Source organism: Silurus meridionalis, chromosome 27 (genome assembly GCF_014805685.1).
Source record: "Silurus meridionalis isolate SWU-2019-XX chromosome 27, ASM1480568v1, whole genome shotgun sequence".
Classification (NCBI taxonomy): domain Eukaryota; kingdom Metazoa; phylum Chordata; class Actinopteri; order Siluriformes; family Siluridae; genus Silurus; species Silurus meridionalis.
The window spans coordinates 4,813,328-4,835,897 of NC_060910.1; the positions used below are offsets into that span (position 1 = coordinate 4,813,328).

Genomic DNA, 22,570 nt, shown 5'->3' on the forward strand with positions numbered 1-22,570 from the left:
ATAATAAATTACCACCAACAAGAAGAAATAGGATACAGTGTTTATTCTGGTATGTTCAGGTTACATGACTTGGCAGATGCTAAATTACCCAATAATAGTAGTAATTTAAAAAATAGTTTGTCAGCAGCAAAGACAAACCTGTAATCTGTAATTCCTTTTTGTTTTTCTTCAAGGTGCAACACATTTTAATAGATTTTAATATTCAATTAGAATGCTTCCCCCGAATGATTACATCAACACCCCCCAGTGAAGGTGAGAGTCAAGGGAGAGGCAGGGAAAACCTTCAACCTGTAAGTGAAATCCACAACTGTTTAGAACATTACTTACAGAAGAGTTTATACATAGATACAACTCTGTAACGAGATTAATAACCACTAGAAACATTCAGTTTACAATTAAAAAAAAAAAAAAAAGAAGGAAAAGGGAAAAAAATATTTGCACAAAACATCCAAAAAATATCAAGAAGCCCCTATAACAAAAAAAAAAAAAAAAAAAAGAGTGGTGAATCAACTCAAAACAGAAATAAAAGTTTTTAATTCGTTACTTAATTCATTAATACCTTCCCAAATTCAAATCACAAAAGTCACAAAAGCTATAGACTTAAAATGAAATCAGATTCATTGAGTTTTTTTTGGTTGATTTTCTTTCCTTTTTTTTTTTACATTTTATTTATTTTTTATTATTATATGTATTTAAGAATATACCGCAAAAAATCACAACCGATCCCCGACGAAACGAAGCTGCACGATAATAAACCGTTATTCGTTATAAGTAAAGGCACACAGAACAGACAGGCTGCACATGGACTTGGCTGAAGCTATCTTACAGGGTTTTGCAGTCCTTTTCAGAGGAGGAAAAACAAAACAAAACAAAACAAAACAAAAAAATCAGCCCGTTATCTCTGCTCTAGTAACTGAACAATGTCCTCTGTAGCACCTGACACTGGGTCAAGCCACTAGATGGCACCATGCTGGATATAAAGTTATAGGCAACAGCAGTGAACCATAGAGCAGTCTGAATTTTACTTTTTTATATTAGATATATTTTTTTCAGTAAGTGCTAGTTCGCTCTTCAAGGTACACGCTGTCAGATCTGCGCTCGAAGCCGCCTATTTTTTTTTTTTTTACAGGATTAAAAGCGAGAAAGCGTGGCTTTGATTGGCGCTGAGTAAAGCGTGAGGTTTTCCTGTGTAGTGAACATCTTCACGGCTAAACACCAACAAACTTCACCCTATCGGTGTTGACTAACCTGACTGAGTTTCTGAAAAGTCTATTCTCCGAAATGGTCTATAAGGTCGAAAAAGTAGAAGGGAGTTAAAACAAAAAAACAAAAAAATAAAACAAAACAGCAATTAACAAGAAAGAGGGACTATAAGAACAACCACTGAAGGAAAAGAAAAAAAAAAAAAAAAGACCTGAGAGTCCCGATGTGGAATCCCCAGAAGTGTGGCACCTCCATGTTCTTTGTATAGAAAGCTTTTATCCCCCCCCCCCTTCTTTTCTTTTTTTTCTACCTTTTTTTTTTTTTTTTTTAACAGTCATGCAAGGACACAGTCTTATTGAGAGAAGGCAAGAGAGACAAAGAGAAAGAAGAGAGAGACACACACACACACCGGAAAAGGAAAAGCAAAAAAAAAAAAAAAAAAAAAAAAAAAGACGACGAGGCACTGTACTTTTTAGCTCATGTTTTACTCACTTTTTTAGTCTTTGCATGTGTTTTTTACTTAAACGTGGCAACACGTTTAAGTGTTGCCACAAATTACCCCTTGTGAACATTTGACACTTTCCTCTTTACCTCCCTCCCTCTATCCCTTTCTCCTTCTCCTTTATCCCTGATAGCCCTGTATGTGCTTCGACATGATCCGGAGCTCATCTTTTACACCGATTTTAACGATATGGACCAAAAAAAAAGCATGTATAACCCCACCGAAGAGACCCAAATAACCTGTTCTTCTTTGGTGCTTGAGCTCTTTTGAAATGTTTTCAAACAGCAACCAATCTTTAGAAAACATCTACGCTATATTAAATCAGTAATACAATAGTTCATTAAAAAAAGACCCCCAAACTTGGTATAGTGTCCTGTTATCGAAGGGGAACGTGGCATGTTAGTTAATTAAAAGCCTTAAACGTATGGCACCTTGGCAAACTGAGCTGTGTTTCCCCCCCCTTCCAAATTTGGCCTCGAATCAAAAATGGCTTTACGGATGCTTTACAGGAAAGCAGGAGTGAGACTGACGAGAAGCTCTTTTTCTCTTAAAAAAAAAAAAAAAAAAAAAAAAAACAGAATTGTATAATTAAGCACAGCAGTTACGATCACAGGCTTTTAACTGAAGCATTAAAAGAGTTTCATCCGTAGAAGCAAACCCTCTACGATATTCTGGTCAGCCTGCACTCCGTATTTCAATGTCACACACACTCGTACTTTTTTTTTTTTTTTTTTTTTTTTTTTACACACACCTTTATAGGTTTGAACTCAAATCAATCATGGAAAAAAGAAGAAGATGAAAATAGAGGAGAAGAGGAAAAAAACTAATCCAGAATAATTCTGATCTAGGGGGAAAAAAAACAAAACAAAAAACAAAAAAGAGAGAAAAAAAAAGTCAAAGTAATAATAAAAAAAATAAAAATAAAAAAAATGAAAAAATAAAAATAATATTATGCGAAGAGTGAAACTTTGAGATGGAGCACATATAGTCGGCTATGTTATGGTCTGTAGCCTGGCTGGAAGCGTGCAGTTTCTTCGAAGATGAGCGCCTTGAGGGTCTCTTTGGGCAAGTCGTCGAGCTCCATGTCGAATTTGAACGGCGCCTCGGCGACAGGCTGGTGGAAATGAAACCAAAGTTTAGAAATTCCAACTTGGGCGATTTGAACCCTTATTGGTGGATTCGAGAGCTTCCTTACCTCATCAGTGGGATCGTAGTACTGCTCCAGATAGGGGTGTGCCAGGGCCTGCTCCACCTCAATCCTCTTATGGGGGTTAAATGTCAGCATCTTATCCAACAGATCCAATGCTAGACGAGACAAAATAGCGAAGAGTTGTAAATCCCGAATCATGATCTTATCCCTGATTTCAGTTATTTAACAACATTATTTAAGAACTTGAGATGAACTCTGACCTTTCGGGTCGGCGTTTGGGTAGAGGCGGACCCAGGGCACTTTGGCACGCCCAGGCAGAGAAAGCAGGTAGTTTCTGGCCTTTATGTTGATGATGCAGTTCAGGTCTTCTTGTGTGGGGGAACCAAGAACACCTGAGAGCGAGAGAGAGAGAGGGCAAGAGAAAACAAACAGTTGAAGTTTTCAAAAAGCTTTCGTTGATGTGTGAATGTGAAAAAAAAAGTGTGAATGTAGACATGGCCTAAGACAGCTACTTGGGTGGAGACAAAAAGGGGAAGAGAACTAGGAGTAAGAAGTGATGAGAAGAGGGAGGCCAGCCTGAACTGTGTCGTTATTGCTTCCTCTGATCAGCGGCTCGGGAAACGTAAAACAAATGCAATACACAATTTGGAGAAACACTGTTGCCTAACTGCTAAAGCACTTTGAGGAAGTCTCAAAATAGATACCATTTCCATACAATAAATGTGCTTTCTTCTCATGATGGGTTGAGGCACATATGTGTACGTGCTCCTTATTATCTGCGGAGGCTGTTTAGAGTATGCCATGTTCCCAAACTCTGAGAGGGAAATCTGTGCTGGAATCTTGATCTGAAACAAGTTTCCTGAAAGAACACATTGAATTATGCTTGATGTTCTTACTCAACACATAACCAATGTCTGTGTAGCTTATGTGCAGCTGTCCTGTAGATGGCATGCCGGAGCCAAAACATGGCTGTCCATTATGTTGAACACACGGAAGGGCTCTTTTTCTCTCTATATTTCTTTTTGCCACCTGCAACGATGGTATTCACGATCTGCTGGTGGTTGGTGTTAATATTCAATAATGATCCAGAGCAGTATAGTAGTACCTGATTTGTGACACAACAGTTTTTCTTTCTAAGGAAATAGTCACATGCTGCTATACTGCTTCAACCCTTACACTTGTATTGCGCCACAAGGATCAAACATGTCTGACAGCTTTTGAATGGCTTCGAATGTAAGCGGCCGCCATCTTGCATACATATTAACAGCTACTATTCTCTCTCTCTCTCTCTCACACATATATATATTTTCAGTAAATAAAGTAGCTCAAACTGAAGTACAGGAGTAAATTTCTCACCCTATAGTTGAGTGTATGCGGGTGGCGAGAGGGAGCGCAAACACACACTATAATTAACCAGACTGAAGAAACGGTTACAAAAATCGAGGCTGTACTTGTAAAAGAAATGGTACTGAACAGCAAATGCACAATACCATACACATGTCCATGATTCAATCCTGACCTCGAGTTACTGTCAGTATGGCGAACAGCATGTTCTTCCTGGGTTTCAATTCTATTCCATGCAACTCTGTTTTTACTATATGGACAAACGTCCACCTAACCAGAAGATTGGTATGTGCTTTTCTCAACAACATCACATTCCACATTTAGTCCCCATGTGCTGTTATAATAACCTCCATTCTTCTGGGCAGATGTTCCAATAAAAGCCAAAGTCAGGTATTGATGTAGGTGAGATGAGGCAACCTGGGGTGCAGTTTTAATAGGGTTGAGCTCAAAGCTCGATATCAGGAGATCTTCCATATCTAAACTATATCTTCATGAAGTTTGCTTTGTGCACAGGTGCATTGCCATGCTTGGATATCCAAGTTCAAGTGAATGGAAAATTCAATATTACCCCACCCTCAGACATCCTATCCAATTGTATGCCTCCAACTGTGTTGTTTGTTGAAGAACCACACATGGCTTGAAAAGTCAGTTGTCGAAATACTTTATTCTATACAGTGTAGATCACACTTAATAAAAGACATTTGACAACAGATTTCCACTCATTACAAATCTAGACATCCAGAGTTCCTTTACATTGAAGACTTGGGGAAGCAACCAGGCTAAAAATGGAACCTGTCCTTATATGGGTGTGACCGTGTAGGATGATTTAGATTCATTATTCTTACACATGTTTCCTGGAGAGTCACCGTGTGCATTAAAAGGAAGTTTAGTATGAACGTGAGAATGGAATTTTCTATTGTACAGATCAGGCCATTGTTCAGTGGATATCTACAGGGATACACACTTTCACTGAGAAATGAGCACACTGCTTCTCCTATACATCATAGATGACATGATGCATGCACACACTGGTGAATTCTAAATGCAAATGCTGTCCATAGAGAATGTTTACATTTAATCGTACATAAAAAGTGATGCACTGATAAATGCATATATGCAAAATCCAACCTTTCCTCACTTTCCTTTTCAGTACAGTGAAATTCTTTCTTCACATATCCCAGTGATGTGAGGAAGCTAGGGTCAGAGCACATGGTCAGTCATGATACAATGCCCCTGGAGCACAGAGGTTTAAAGGCCTCGCTCAAGGGCCAAAGAGTGGCAGCTTGGTGATATTGGGGCTTAAAAACCTCAACCCACTTAATATTGAGTTGAATGGTTGATAATTCGCTCATCCGGCTCGTTTTAATTGCTGTATTCGTTTTATAAACACAAAGAAAAGCAAATGGACAATTTATAAATAAACAAAAACTAAAGAAAAAGGCAGCTTAGCACAGTGAAAATGTACTCAGAGCAAGCAACAGAAAAGAATGAATCAAAACTAAAGCTTTAACCGCTGGTAATAATCAGATCCTACTTATAAATTAATGATTTCAGCATATGGAAGGTAACATTTCTCAAGTCAGAGCACAAAGATAGAAATCTCAGACTGAAAACTCCACAGGAAGCTGATGAACTTGTCAATCACCAGAATGTATATCAGCGAAAAGTGTGATTGAGAGCTACCCGATAGGACTCCAGTATCTTTTCAGGAACAGTCTATTCAGCTGTTTTTACCTGATAACCATCAAATGCTGATTTGGCAATTAGTGTGCAGATTTAACCACAAAACATATACAGTGAATATAGGCAGAGTTGTAGCTTTGCTTTTTCCTCTATAATTTATTTATCGCCAAACGGGCCTAATGTACAGCTTTCAAGACGCACGTCTCGTCTCTGAACTCAAGATGCACGTCTTATACGGTATGTGTGCGTGTGTATGTAAAAGTCTAACCACAATATGATTTCGGTATGAATCAGAATTAAAACTACGTAGACACCCACATAAATCCTGCGATCTTGTCAATCAGTGTGTCTGCAGTGGAGGAAAAATAGAGACCTGAATTTATGAGGCCTGAGAATTTGTTGATGGAAACAGTTAATTCAGCTCACAAGCACAGGATTAATCAGTGTGTATAATCTAAACCTTTTTATTGTACAGGTTTACAGAAAGTCTTTGATCTTAAATGTTTTCTAGTGATAAGTATTTATCAAGTATAAAAGAAAAAAGCAATACATACCTAAAATGTGATTGAGCTGGTCCAGGTAGTGCTTGCCAGGAAATATGGGTCTGTTCGAGAGCATTTCAGCCAGAATGCATCCCACTGACCAGATATCAATAGACTTGGTATAACCCTGCAAGTCAAACAATCAATTCAAAAACAGTCAGTATTTTAAGTTTTAGATAAGTATATATATAAAAATAAATTTCCCCTACACTTGAACTACCAGAAGCAAACATGTTCCACCATGACGATGCCCCTGTGCACAAAACCAGCTCTATGAAGATATACTTCACATGGGTTAGAGTGGAAGATCTCCTGCTATAGAGCTCTGAACTCAACCCTACTAAACACCTTTGGGATGAATGTGAATGCTGACTGCACCCCAGGCCTCCTCACCCACCTAATAACACCCTTGTGTCTGAATGAGCACAAATCTAGTGGAACATCTTCCCAGAAGATGGTTATTATAATACCAAATAGCGACTGAACGTAAAACGGGACGTTTAAAAAGTACAAACTAATTTTATGAGCAGGTGTCCTCAAGCGCTTGTCTATATAGCGTGTATATTCATTTGCGTGTTCTGTACTACAATTATGTCAGTGTTTCCATAGTAACAGCTATTACATCGAAAACGTGTATTAGAAGGGTAAAGCATTAACCGAGTTGCCAGATACAAAAAAAGTGTTCTGTTTTTTTTTGGTTTGTTTTTTTTTACATAAAATGCTGCTACTCTTATAATCTAAAAGAGGACATAACCTTTTGTAGCTGCTGTAAGATAAGTGATAACGTGGAGAAACAGGTTAAAAATTTTGAGACATGATAAGATCCTGTTAATAATTTTTCTGTTGCAGCACCCCTGTCGTGTTTTATTACTCACTTATTACTAGCTCAGTAATTTAAAAAGTCGACTGACTTACCATAAAAACTGAATGTTAAGGCATATCTGATGCAGTAACTTTTTATACAACATGTCTTTCACAAATATAATTCACATGCCATGTATTCAGGAAGAAAAACACATTTGCAGGTTCAAAAACCCTAATTCAAATAATTAACATTAACTGCAGGAATCATATCAATTTGGTTTAAAATTGTTGATCAGTCATCGAATATAACACGATCATCCTTATTAAAGCATCTTGCCTTCGAGTTGAGCATGATCTCCGGGGCACGGTACCAGCGCGTGGCTACATACTCTGTGAGGAACCCAGTATGATCGTGGTCCGGGTCGGCTACACGTGCGAGCCCAAAATCACAAATCTGAAAACACATGGTGAATTAATAAACATTCACAGATGAGGGGGGGGAACACAATCTTTGAATACGATTTTATTAAGGTGCACCTTGAGATCGCAGGTGGTGTTGAGCAGCAGGTTGGAGGGCTTCAGGTCTCTGTGGAGTACGTTGGCTGAGTGGATATACTTCAGGCCACGAAGGATCTGGTACAGGAAGTAGCAGATGTGATCGTTGCTGAGGTGCTGCGTCTTCAGCAGCTTGTACAGATCGGTCTCCATCAGGTCCTGCACGATGTAGCTGGAGATTGCTCAAGTCAAGGATGTGCTGTATACAGTTTAAAGAAGCTTCTAGTCTGTATGTTTGGACAAACGTGAATGCTGTTTGTTTCAGGAAATCTATCCAATATTTGCACTGCTGGGTGGTGAGGAGTGTGTTTGGGTTGGGATTTTTTCCCTCCAAAGTTTCAGAAACATCTTACACTACGTGGGGGTTTTCTGTAGTTTAGCAATGTGTCGGGTACCATGTTATTGCATGTTACTCAGTTTGAGCCCAATGCTTTAAAATACACAGACGCAGGGTTATTAATGAGTGCATCTTTGTGGTATGAGTGCTTGCACAGAACAACGCATAAACATCCTGTACATATCCAGAGTAAATCTCCTCATGCCAAACAACCCCAAACAAAAACAAAAAAACATGTTATTTGTCTAAAATGCCCCTTTATGAGGCCAAGCCTTTTATGATATCCTTATATAGTCATTTTCAATGTAAATTCAAGCAAGATTTTATGTACAATGTAATATTTTCCATTTAGGAAACGCCTAAAAAAAAAAAGGCCTAAATCATTCAAGGTCTACGCCTCGATTTTATCTTGATACAACTGTCAGATGTTTTGAAAAAAAGTGTCTGTCAATTTGAGGTGAGGGAGGAGGAAAAAAAAACATGTCCAAGCTATTAATCATTAAAATGTTTTGCAGCCCAGTGGACAAGTAGGTTCAACAACCAGAACAGGAACCCAACTTCCTGCTGACTTTCGCAAACTCCTCAACAACTCGTCACCAACGCAAAGCGAAACGTTTCTTTTCTAGCTCAGAACAGCATTGATCAAGATGTAACCTAGATTCGATTAAAGTACACAACCCACAAACACAAGCTTCTTTTATCTACTTTTCAGGACAGAAAATGACAAGCCTTCAAAAAAAAGAAAAAGAAAAATCTCACAAAGCACATTTCAAGGCAGAGCTTCCAACAACCCGTGCCATTTCAGCTGCCATCCCACACACTGAATATAAGCATCCAGCCAAAAACCCCTCCGCTGAAGAGGGGGAGGATCTCTTATTGCTGTCTGAAGCCGCTTCTTCCTGAGCATGATGCACGAAAGGGACTGAGTGTACAGAATAGCAGAGGCTCATCCTTTTCTACAGGAACGTTTGTGCTGCCAGTGAGCCACCGAACGCCTACTGACTATTGATTTCTGCGCCAAAATTAACTCTTTACTACGGGGCCTGCTGCCTACTCATCTACTACGTTGCGTAAAGGAAAGAAAAAAAACGGAGCTTCGGCGCCCGAACGTCCGACTTGGCAGTTGAACCCTAAGCTTTCAGACATTAAATGAAACCAGTGGGACTGTCTGACTGAACAGCGTTTTATTGATGGAGAGAAATCTGATTAGGGAGTCAGAAACAGGTTCCTTTAGAAGGTCAGCCCGTACGATCCGTCTATACGATTACGTTGACCTTGAGCTGAAGTTTTCAGAGGATTATTAACTGGTGTGTATGTCCTTGATACCAGAAGTATTGTGATGCTAACGATACGTGTGTTTGTTCTGAATTAAAGGTGTTTTTATGAACATCATTACAAGTCCGAGTGGCCTGGAAAGGATACACGTCTTTCATCTGGTCGATGGAGGGTGAACGGATGATGTCGTTGATGCCGATGATGTTCTCATGTTTGAAGCGCAGCAGAATCTTTATCTCGCGGAGAGTGCGCTGGCAGTACGTCTGGTGCTCGAATGGGCTGATCTTCTTTATGGCAACACGTACTTTATTTTCACGATCGTATGCCGAACTGCAGGGAAAAACGAGAAATAAAAAAACAAACAAAAAAAAAGTTTCATAAACATGGCCACTATTCAATCATACAATTAAACCAGAGGACATGATCATTAAAAAAAAAACATTTAACCTTTATTTTTAATGTATTCCTCTCAGAAAAGAGTTGGACAGAAAGCAGTTTCCTTATGCAACTGTTGAATAACACTGACATTTTCAAAAGAAAGACATAAAATCAACATGTGAAAGTATTCAAGACATCTATAAGTTGTCACATGAAGATCAGCTGTATTGAATGTTGTGGTCAATAAGTTGGCCAAAGTTATTGAAAGACAGACCAGGGCCATGTCCACATTAATAGGTTTGCGTTTAAAAAGGCGCACTTTTCCTCTGCGTTATGGCCTTTCTTCCACACCGACCCTTCATTTTTAATCGATAAAAATGTAGCTTTTTGAAAAATGCTCTCCAAAGTGAATAAATCCAAAAATGTAGCCGTTCGAAAACGATGCATTTGCCGCAAAGTTTCAAAGATTCGGAAAGTAAATAAACGCAGGGTGGATCGGTTTAACACGCAAGTGTTTTCAGACGTTTCACTGTAGACGAGCCACTTGTGGGAAACGATTGAAAAGGATAGTGTGGATGGGAAACGTTTTTAGACCAAATTGAACCAGATTAGTCTATTAGCCCAAGACTTCTTGATGATTCTGTGCTGGGTGAGACATTTGTGGTATTCTGTGGGATCGTAGGCATCTACTCTTACGAACTTGCAACAGCAGCAGAACTCGGAGGACACAGAAAGGGAAGACGATGACAATGTACTGTCTGATACACTGGGAAAAACTGAACAGAAGGTCAGTGGATTCGTTAAATTTAAGTACAAGAATGCCTTCAGTGCAGTGTAAAAGCTTGGAAGTGTGTTGCCATAGTGACTCTTTGAAATTGACGGTACGCTAGAACAGAGGCACGATGCGCGCGCACACACACACACACACACACACACACACACACACACACACACACACACACACACACACACACACACACTCGCCCATTATAGCTGACCTTCAGATCAGTCTCCTCTTTCAAAACCTCATTGCATTTCTCTCACTCAGAGGTAACCGTCCTCCCCGTTTCCTCAGTGTTTATTTCAAAACGCTCAAAAATGCATTCAGTCCGGACACAGGAAGAAAAAAAGCCTGATGCAAAGCCGTTTGTGTAATCCATCGTTGCACAAATGGATTGTACAAGAAACAGTCTAAGGCTTGTTTGATCAACCTCCAGACAAAAATATTATGTGAATAACGACACAAATCCCGAAACCTACCCCTCCTTTAGTCCCTCTAACAAAGTGCATTAGGCTGTCAACATTTAAATATAAATGATATCACCAATACCATGATGACACTAGTCATCTCAGATGAACCGTGATGTGCACAATGATGCTTCCATTAACTACACAGCCTAGGCTCCCAAATGGAGTAGCAGAAGTGTCAGCCCTGTATTCGAGAGAGTATATATCCCAATGAGAACATGGCCATCTGTGACTGGGAGACTATGGAGAAAAATTGGGCATGCTCTATTGGAGGTAAGCATTACTCCCATTCCCCAGTCAATCAAAGAGACACTAACCAATCATGGTTGAGGTAGGCTTTAATTGTTTCAAAGGAAGTAAATTGAAAAGGAATGGGGTGCTAACACTATCACTAGTAAGCAGAAGAGGAGAAAAAACCTCGACAGTGGAAGAGAAGAGGAAGTCAAACAAAGGGACCCACCTACATCCGTTCTACTGGCTCACAAGATTTAAGGATGTGGAAACACAAGCAAAAATTTACCTAGGATTTAAGCAAACGTCACTGCTCCCAGAAGTACATGCATCCTTTCTCCTTTAGTGAATAGCTTTTCTGAGAAACTATGTAAATATCTGATTATACACACCCAACTGTTGGGGTAAATGGTCTAAAACAAATGGTCTAAAATATCTTTGTACACTGAAACATTAAAATTTTCCACCACTGGAATTGAGAGACCCAAATACAACACCAAATCCAAAAAAAGTTGGAACAATGTAAATAAAAACAAAATGCAAATTTTATAACTATTTTACAACTTTTTTCGCCCCGTCACAGCTTTTTCAGCAAATCATTGCATTCTTCTTTTTATTTACATTTTACAATTCGTCCAAACTTTTTCAAAATTGTGGTTGTAGGTTCCAGCATTGTGATGCACCTGAAGTCTCCATAAAGACACGGTGTGTTCGGGTTTAAGTAGAAGATCTTGAGTGTAGTGCATAAAGCCATGACCTCAATTCCCCTTGAACACATTTAGGTCTTCAAAACAGTTTTCTAAATAACCTAATCCTGATGTTCTTGTGGCAGAATGAGCAAAAATCCCCACAGCCACACCCAATCCAATGGAAAGCTTTCCCAGAGGAGTGGAGGTTATTATAACAGCAAAAGGGAGCTACAGTAAATCTATAATGGTAAACAAGCACTTATAGGCATGACCGGTCAGGTGTGCACATTCCTTGCTCCGAAAACCATAAAAACAAAACACCAAATTGTTAATTTAGTGACATCGGGAGGAAACACAAAGTTTGGATGGAAGCAGCAGAAATCATTGGTACCTCAAGTGAGTGGCTTACTGCTATTACATAATATATAAAAAAAAAAAGAAAAGAAGGTACTTTATAACGGTCACATGTACTTTTTTTTACAGCAAAGTGAAATTCTTTCTTTGCATATCACAGCAATTTAAGGAAGCTGGGGTCTGAGGGCATGGTCAGCCATTATACAGCGACCCTGGAGCACATAGGACCTTGTTTAAGGGTCCAAAAGAGTTAGTTCTGACAATTCTGTGGCTTAAACCCCCGACCTTCAGATCAGTAAGGCTTAAACTTCCAAGTAAGAAAGTGCCAAAGACCTAGAAATCATTGGTCAGTAACTGTCGACAAAACCACTTAGATTCACTTGCAGTGTTTTGGCTACCAAATGCGTTTTTGAAGATTAAAGACAAAGCGGATCAGGATAGCGCAACATCAGCACACGCAACATATACGTGGAGGCCGTATCAGGATTTATAAGGCTATGATCATCCAGGATCATCTTGTGTTGCAACATGAAGGAGGACTCTCATGGTTCGTTTCAGACCAGAAACAAGAAGATATATGTGCTGCTATGTGCCTGACAAATGTTCCTAACCAAATTTGGATCGAGCAGCAAAAAAAAAAAAAAAAAAAAAAAAAAAGGCATGCATGTTGCATCATTAGAACAGGCTGTAATTGCGAGCTACCAGAAGGCTGATGTAGTGAGTTACTGCAGGAAGTGGACAGCTGAGTGGGGTGGGATAGCAATTAGCCTAGCGAATATAAACCACCGCAGTCGACACCCATGCGTGTGCGCACACACACACACACGAATGAAAAGTGTAGTAATGGCAAGCAATAGAAACATTGGAGGCATAAAGGGAGGAAGAAAAGGCAGCAGGATGGAAGAGAGCGAGATGAAGAGAGGGAGAGAAAGAGAGATATGGTTTCCAAGGAGACAGACCGGCAAGACTTTGCAGAGAAGAGAGTTATGCAACGAGATATTGCCATGGCAACGCGGAAAGGAGGGCGGCAACAAAGCGTAGCGGGTTTTTTATTTTTATATATATATATATATATATATATATATATATATAATTAATTAAAAAAAAAACCACACACACAGCTCGCTTTGGTGGAAGAAATTATGAAGTGAGGGTTAAAACACTGACAACTACACCCCGGTTTATAAATAAAGAAGGGTGAAAAGTGTGTTTAGGCAAAGGCGAGGGATTTGGGATAGAAAAAGAGCATAAAACGGCAGCAATTTCTAGTCTGTAAACAAGCAGATGAGCAAATTGCAGCTGTGACGCCTAGATCACCAACGATGTGTGTGAGATTGTGTGGGGGGAAAAAGACGAGTCGAGTCTTCAAATCAACCTCGATAACCATGCATTCACACTAGTAATCAGCAATTCACACATCGTGTTGGTTTCTCATGGGTACAGTGTAATGGTGTAGATATGTTTTAAAGCCTGGCATAAATCAAGTAGCTAGTGAGCGAGAGACAGAATGAAGAAAGCACTAAGTTTTGTGCCCCAAAAAATATATTTTATTCACATTACAAAAAACAGATTTCTTTTCCATACTTTTTAGTGTCTTTATTTCCACAAGGTGGGACACACACACACACACACACACACACTATATGAACCAAAGTATTTGGTGACATTTCCCAGGCATTTTTGGGTTCTTCCCCAAAACTTTCACATCAAAGTTGGTGGTCTTTGGATGCAGTAGCATGATTTTTTTTTCCCCTCACTTGAACTAGCAGATCCAAATCTGTTCCAGCATGGCCTACCACAGTAAACAAAGCGAGTGCCATGAATTTATGGTTTACATGGGTTGGAATGGAAGACCTCGAGTGTCCTGGTACAGATCTCTGACCTCAACCCTACTAAACATTATACCACCCTGACATCCACTGCCAATTATATTGTATCGTATTACAAAACCTGCCAAATGTTACACATTTGTGTAGGAATGCTGCAGTCCATCATTTTTTTAAATCCAGCTGAGTTTTATTACTTTCTCTGCCATCCAGCAGTTCATGACTACACAGCTGATTATCATTATTATCATTATAATTATTATTATTATTGCACCCTCCTTTCCCCTACTCTCCTTAAACCTGAAATGGTCTTTAAATGGTGGAAATGCTCATTTTCCTGTCTTTTGATTCCTGAACAGTGAGAAAATCAATACAGCACAGGCCCAGTTAATCCTATGTTCAGCACAGAAACTACAGCTAATAAAAATAATAATAATAATAATAATAATAATAATAATAATCGTTAAACTTTTTTTTTTTCTTAGACATTTTTGCAACACGTTTGTTTCACTTATTGATCTTTGAATTCAAATTAGGCATAAGGTAAACACATGAGAAACTACTGTTAAAAATGTAAATGAAAGAAAAAAAAACAAGAAACGGCGTGGATCGGTGGCTCTGCGTTAAAAAAATATTAAAATAAAAAATTCACGGAAGACATTTGTTAGAAAAAACGGTTTAAAGAAGATGGACGCATACATACACACGGAAAAATCAAGCGCTCTCTCTCGATCACTCGTTCTCCTCATCCTGACACAGTACGTCTAGCCAGATTGAATGGCGGTATGCTGACGTCATTGGCAGGAACGTTACCATGGTGACCGGCACCATAGCAGTCCTGGCATTAGCCGCCAAACAAGCCCCCTACGTGCAGTGTGCATGTGTGTGTAAGTGTGAGTGTATAGAGGTGCGAGCTTGAACATTCGAACGATGAAGCCACGTGTCTAGGGAATAAGCATGAAGGGTGTGTCGCAGTGAGCGATCTGCGTGTCTCTGCATGTGTGTGTACACAGAAAGATAAGCTACGGAGGTGAGAAGGCAAAGGTCAAGCTCACCGTTCTAAAAGTGTGTAAAAAAAAAAAAAAAGCATCTAATATTAGTATGAGCACTGACACCCAGGCTTTGAGAAATACCTGTCTTTTTCAGCAATCAACAAAAAACAAACAAACTCTTACCTCTACATAATCTCAATGGTGTCTCAGTGCTTTCTGACGAACACAATAGGCCTACACAGAGCTCATTTTACTACCGGCCACTGATAAGCATCTCAATCACTAACACAGACATAAACACAGCCAGAGAGTGAGAAAGAGCAAGAAACTAAAAGCACACAGGTCTGATTAGCCTGATATATATTTAGCAAACTGAAGTCAAGAGAATACTGGATTTAGACTGGAACGAGTTACAATTTTCTATTCTCATTTGCATTTTTTCCCTTCATATGATGTGTTCAAATGCATTTTTTATGCAGATAAGACTTACACAGAGGGTAAAAGTAGAGCTGAAAGGGGCTGTTTATAAAATGTGGATACAATTAGGTTTTATACTAAATGATCTGAAACAGGTTTAAAAATGGTGCTTACTTTTGCATAATTCTGTCCTTATTAGCCTTATTTTTTAAACAAAGTGAGACAATTACACTATAAGAACCAAAAACCTGACATTTCCAGTCATTTTTTTGATTCTTCCCCAAAAATCTTACCACAAGGTTGGTGGCACACCATCATGCAATGGCATGAAATTTTCAACTAGGAGACCTAAACATGTTCTTGCATGTCAATGTTCCTGTGCACAAAGCTAGCTCCATGGAGATATGCTTTACATGGCTTGGCATGGAAGACCTTGAGTGGCCTGCTATGGAGCTCTGACCTCAACCCTTTTGAACACCTCGGAATGAATTTGAACGCTGACTGCACCACAGGACTCTGCACCTCACCTACATGAGTACCTGACTTTACTTATGTTTGAATGAGCACAAATCTCCACAAGCACACTCCAAAATATAGTGGAACACCTTCCCAAAAAGAGTTATTTTAACAGCTCATACGAATCAATGTGAGATGTTCACATACGTTTGTCCATTATATGTAGCACTACTACTACTACTACTACTACTACTACTACTACTACTACTAATGATAATAATGAGCCATTAGGGACATTTTAGATATTTTTACTCTCAATAATATGTTTCCATACAAATTCACACCAAGTTAAAAAAAAAACCTAAACAATTGTTTTTCCGAATTTAAATACAAATTCTTGAACATCAAATCAGCTGCATCCAGCCAGTAATCTATCATTTTAGAAAAGAAAAAAAAAAAGTCTAAGTAATGTGCTATTTCTTACAATATAAAAAGTCTACAAATCTTCTAAACTCATCTCTTGAGAAAAAGTAAAATTTGCAAAGTCAAAATCAAGTAGCTTGGTCTAATACGAAAACCCAGACCGCGCTAGTCAAACCGGGACAGGAGCCCCGAGCAAGATATTTTCCCTTATATATTTCCTCATTCTTACTATTTCCATAAATAAAACTTGTACCACTTTATGTAGTAATCATTCTGAAATCATTTTCTTTCTACCAGCTGCCAAAGTTTTGGTATTTTTTGGTAGCTCTACAAAACAAGCAGGATTTTCAAAAGCTCCAGAAAAGAATAAAAAAAAAAAAACAGCATGTTCATCTGGCAGGCCTCGCGAGGGTGTAAAGCAGAACAAGTGTGCTTATCTCACTCACACACACACACACACACACACACACACACACACACACACACACACACACACACACACACACACGGAGTGCAGCAAGGCATCAGGAACTATTTGAGATGATTAAGGACTGATTTAACTGCAGGGCAGAAGTGAAGGCTACAGTGTAACACCTCTCTAAAGCAAACAGGAGCTCTGGCACAGGCATGGAGATTGTTACAGGAGATAAAGTTTCCGCCCAACAGTCAAATCTGCACAGGGAACAAGACGTGACATCACCTACAGAAGGCCCCCGGAGTTCAAATCCAATACAATGGACACGAGTGCTGGCATGCGGATGGCTGGGAGCAGGCAAACACACACACATTTACAGGAACCACCGCTTCAGTGATCATGAACAACAAAATGGAATGCCCTCCCTCTGAGCACAATTTTTTTTTCCTCTGCCAAATTCACCCAGTCACTTTTAACTCTTTTACTCAAACTATTCCCCTCCTCTCTCTCTTTTTCACTCTTTTTCCTGTTTCCATTCTTCCTGTCTCTTGCTCAATCACACATTTCCTCATCACACACACCCCACTTTCATTTTACCTCCGAAAACTGATTCGACTCTTAACAGAGCACTGTTTGAAACGCTACTGGAGTCTTCCTGAACCTTTATTTATTTATTTATTTAGATAACTTTTAGAAAGCATTTTACAGCAGAGGAAGCAATTCAGTGTTGCTCGAAAACCCAATGAGGTGAATTAGATGTTGCTGGGATGTGAACCAGCAATCTTCTGATCCCAATTAAACAACACAGGCTCTTCATAGATGTGCTGGTATAGAAAAATAATTACCAATAAAGTGGTTTGATCAGGGTACTTTATTTTTCCCCATCCCGGGGGCTTGATTACCATCCTACAGCAGCATGCCCCGAAGTGTTTTATTCCTTTTATACCAGTGTAATTGGTATTACCAATTCTTATTCATTACTCTCTTCAATTCCATACAATGTCGCAGCTATCCAAGAAAGCAAAATGGTCCCTAATCTCCAAATGTGAGGGATGGAACACCATCTAATCTGTCAATCACATCAACACCAGTCAATAAGTGCCTGAGAGCACATGAGGGCAGAGAGCACTTTTCTTCAACCAATACATGTGCAGCAATTCAGTAAGAAAAAAGTGTCAGTGTCCTGAAGAATCTTATGTTGAAAAGCTCTGACAGTAACAGCTAGCTGATCGTCAAGACTCCTTCCAAAAAGGCAAAATCTTTTCATACAGAAAATGTAACCATGTTATTGATATATGTAAATATACAACATTTCTTACATTTATTTTAGATAAAGTGTCCAGTTTAGAAGTCCCTGTAAATGAATGTGAGTGAATGAGCAGTTACTATAGAAATGTAGAAGTAAAACAAGTGCCTTGATATAAACTTCATGAAGTTCCTATTACATTAAACAAAATTAACAAATCAGATTTGAGAACTCAAAAGAAATACTATCCTCGAGTCCACCAGATCTGAATCTACTCATATAGTTTACTCATTCAGAATAGTTTCAAGGTCAGTCATCCTTGACGCCTGACCAAACCCTGGATTCCATCACTGATTCACTGTGTGATCTGCTGACAGGCTCAGTCGCTGTGATTTTCTGCTCTCGGTTGATACAGGAGATCGAATCGTGAGGCTGCAAGAAATGAGGGTTTCATATTCAGTGCTGGAGGCGGAATGGAAAGTTTAGCAGATTGCCAAGATTTGACAAACGGGGGTATTGCAGGACTCAAGGGGAAGGAGGACACCCCAAGCTGTGACACTGCATAATTAAGACTTAAATCTGCTTCAAATAAAATCCTTAAACTACACTTGAATTTGAATTATAACTAAAGGAAACACTGCTATGACATGTTTTCTGGCTACACAGCCTAATCCTATTTCCCATCTTTAAAGCCACAGGCCTTCAGACCACCCTTCCCATCTTCCTAACCCAATGCAACAGTTCGTTCCATGCCTGTGCTGATCGAATATGCACTGGGATTCATTTTATCCCTGTGAAATGCCACTTGCCAAGTCCAGATAGCAGCCTACTTCCTCCCAACTCAGATGTCCATACAGCGTGATGTACTGCAGCTTTCAGTTTGCACAATGATTTGCTTTTTATTGTTGTTGCTGCAGTTTACAGGGTGTAAACCGGAGGCCTAGCTCATTCATTCCACTCTGTGTGAGAAGCTAAAGCAGGCTTGGGCCAATAATGAGATCACACTCAATGCATGTCCTCTCACTGGGAACAGATGGACGGCATCGGACTGGGATCGGACAGGATGTGCGCTCCGACTCGGTTAGGGGCGGGCTGAAATCTTTTTTTTTTTTGTGCATGATTCATCAGTCACGTATCATTTTTCACTCCAATCATCGAGCAGTGAACGCATGGGCAAGGAATTAATAATATTTACCACAAAGAGGTCATATTTTACCTCTCCCTACCTCCAGGTATTAAACAAACACCAAGCTCACCCTGTTTAACTCAAAAATATCTCTTGTTACCAATACAGTATTATTTCCATTTCACATTATTATTACTATTATTTTTGCAGCATATGGGGGCGAAACACTGAATTCTAAAATATCCGAATTTTAGCACTGGTTGACATCTGGTGCACAGGAGAATTATATTCATCACCTTCGATTCAAAGTGTGTTGTATGCAAATATTTTGTGTAAAAAAAGAAGACCCAAGCCTAGGTTATGAAGGATTTTCATAACATGTTCCCGATGCTGTTTTACTTCAAAGCTGCATATCGTGAGTGAAAGATTGTTCTCTGATCCATTCTTCATTGTTGGCCCAAATGATTTGGACTAAAATCATCTCTCTTTTTACAACCAAGCAAATGATGTGACGCACATCAGAACACCTACACTGAGATTAACAAACTACATTTATCAGAGTAATGTACAATTTTCTCAAATACTGCAATCAGATCAGAAATAATATATTACTAATTTAATGTTGATAACAGCCTGTAACAGCGTTGCCAACTTTTAAACCTCCTTTAGCAGCAAACTGAGCATCAGCTGTTAGCAAAAGCTCTGTACTTAATACGATTCTCCAGCTCAGACCACCGTTGCTGGTTAAACAAATTGGTGGGTTCACTTGACCACACTACCTGTGTAAAGACTGTTTGCTCTTGCAAAAATTCTCAAAAATGAACTAATGATCACTTTTTTTCCCCCAATCTGTCCAATGATCACTGATAATTAACAATCCCAATATTCATTCAATGGTTTCGGTACAAATTTTCAATCCATAGTGTTTAACTGTGCCCATTTCCCCAATACACATTTTTTCTACAGTCTTGAATAAAAATTCTAGTATTGCATAGACACACACAGTGTAGTTCCTGGTGCCATGACAAAAAAAAAAAAGATTTATTTTAAAACAAAAAAAAAAAAAATCATATGATTTTGTTTACATTTTATATTTTGATTCCTATTGCACATTCCTTCATAAAATCATCCTTCCTCATGCAACAGAAGTTTAAATGCAAATGAGCCAGCAATGCAAATAATTTTTGTGATGTCAGACGAATATTTTGCATAAGCATCATCTAGTTTTGCAACACTGAACTGCACCAAACCACCTACCAAAACTAGTAATGACTGAAAAAGATCCTCCTGCAACCAGTTGCTTACAATCAACCTACATTTACACAGAATGTTCTATATCCAAGAAAACAAAAAAAACAAAAACAAAAAGAGCTCAATTGGAGGAAAATGTCTGAAAATTTTCTTTACATATTTCATTATTATTCCTATTACACATTTCTTTCTCAAATCTCCCTTAATCATACAGCACGAGCAGACAAGTAAACGAGTCTGACGAGCCTACGAATATGCAAATGTATTTTGTGACATCACCAAGATTTTTTTGCGTATGCATCATTCTAGATTTGCAACACTGCACTGCACCAAACCACCAAACAAAATGATCTATAATTGCAATTTCCTTAATGCAATCACTTGCTTGCAATCAACCTACATTTATGCAGAAAAATCCGACAGAAAGAGCTCAAAACCTGCAGGGAAATATCTGAATGTCATACAATTTACAAAAACGAAATATAGAGATCACAAAAATTCATGTTTTAAAACTCAAACCTATCTTTTGAGTTAAACATGTTTCAGAAAACTCGAGTGAAACCGAATATCAACAAGTGATCCAACAAGTTAGCTAGCTAGCTTAAAAAAAACAAGCTACACATCCTGTACAGACTTGATTTCCAAAAAAAAATATTAGTATACATTATTAAAATGACTGAAGACTAAATATTTTGCCATAAATTATTCCCCTGAAACATACAGCGAACATTAGCCACCCGAGCTAATCTAACGGCTAACGAGGGCTGCGTCCCAAACCGCGTGTACTTACGCACTAAATAGTAAGCGACGAAAAAAAAGGATTGAGACGCCGGTGTTCCAGCGAGCGTACTGCGGAGTATGGAAGTGTCCGTACTGCACCGAACTCGGAGCCTGACGCTGCACTGATTGAATGAACGCTTTAGAAGAACCGAAAGCGAAATATTTCCAAAAAAGGGTAGGAAAAACATAAATAAAAAAACCAAATACAGCCTGGGACTTACCAAACCATCCCGTAGGCTCCTTCGCCGATGTAGGACAGGTTTGTGTACCGCGGGCCGACATCGAAGGCCTGCCCGCGGACCAGTTCGGCGCCGGACACGGGAGTTGGGCCGCCGCCGCCGGCAGCAGCAGGAGGAGGGCCACACACCGCCGCTGCAGCCGCTGTCGACATCGCTGGGAATGGAGGAGGAAGACAACAATAATAATCATTATAACAATAACAAATAGTTATAACTATAATAAATAAATAAAGATTCCACGACACACACCGAAAGCCCCACCGGTGTGAACAGAGCAGCAGAGTCCCCCCTAAAAAAAAAATTATAATTATCCCAGAATATATTCCGAGTTGAAGGAAAGAGCTGCTCTTGCGGCGAGTTCAGAAAGAAAAATGGCTGTAAAGAAGGAAAAAGTGTGAGAGTAAGTGTTTGTGCGCGCGCGTGTGTGAGCTGACATGCAGTGAACGCGCTCGAGACTGCAGACGGAGCTAAACCGCTGCGGCAGGAAATAACGGGGGAGGTCACGTGATCCCGATCAACTCATACAAAGATCCTATGTCTAGTTTATTTTAAAGGGGAAAAAAGATGGATAAGGGGTATTTATATTTTCTGATACTACAGCTGCTGATCTGTCGACTGAATCACAATCGAACCCCCCTCCCACATTATGCAATCATGTGTCAGGAAGTCAAACAGGTCAAAAGCTTCAGGTAATTCATCATTCCATCCACCGATTATTAGTAATCATGGTTACTGGAGCCTTATTGAAGTATTTGAGATAGTGCTGAGCTGCCATTTGCGCAGCCATGACTATAGAGTGGTGCAGAAAAGGAAAAACATTGGCTGAAAGATTTGCAGCTATGACTGTAGAGTGGCGCAGAAAAGGAAAAACATTGGCTGATGAAAAAATTAAGTCAGGACTGTGTAGAGTGGTGCAGAAAAGGAAAAACATTGGCTGGAGAAAAATTTCAGCTATGACTGTAGAGTGGCGCAGAAAAGGAAAAACTTTGGCTGAAGAAAAATTGCAGCTATGACTGTAGAGTGGTGCAAAAAAGGAAAAATATTGGCTGAAGAATAAATTCAGCTGACTGTAGAGTGGTGCAGAAAAGGAAAAACATTGGCTGA

At 39.3% G+C, this 22,570-nt stretch overlaps 1 protein-coding gene across 1 annotated transcript; it reads right to left on the reverse strand.

Annotated features, from left to right (window-relative positions):
• Positions 1-28: 28 nt before the first annotated feature.
• mapk1 (mitogen-activated protein kinase 1) lies at positions 29-22,188 on the reverse strand. Its single transcript, XM_046841814.1, has 9 exons — positions 21,716-22,188; positions 21,449-21,620; positions 9,543-9,725; positions 7,766-7,955; positions 7,566-7,682; positions 6,437-6,551; positions 3,116-3,247; positions 2,901-3,010; positions 29-2,819 (listed from the first exon to the last, which is right to left on the reverse strand). Exons 2-9 carry the CDS (start codon positions 21,616-21,618, stop codon positions 2,703-2,705), a joined length of 1,134 nt encoding a protein of 377 aa, XP_046697770.1. The 5' UTR covers positions 21,619-21,620; positions 21,716-22,188; the 3' UTR covers positions 29-2,702.
• Positions 22,189-22,570: the final 382 nt, after the last annotated feature.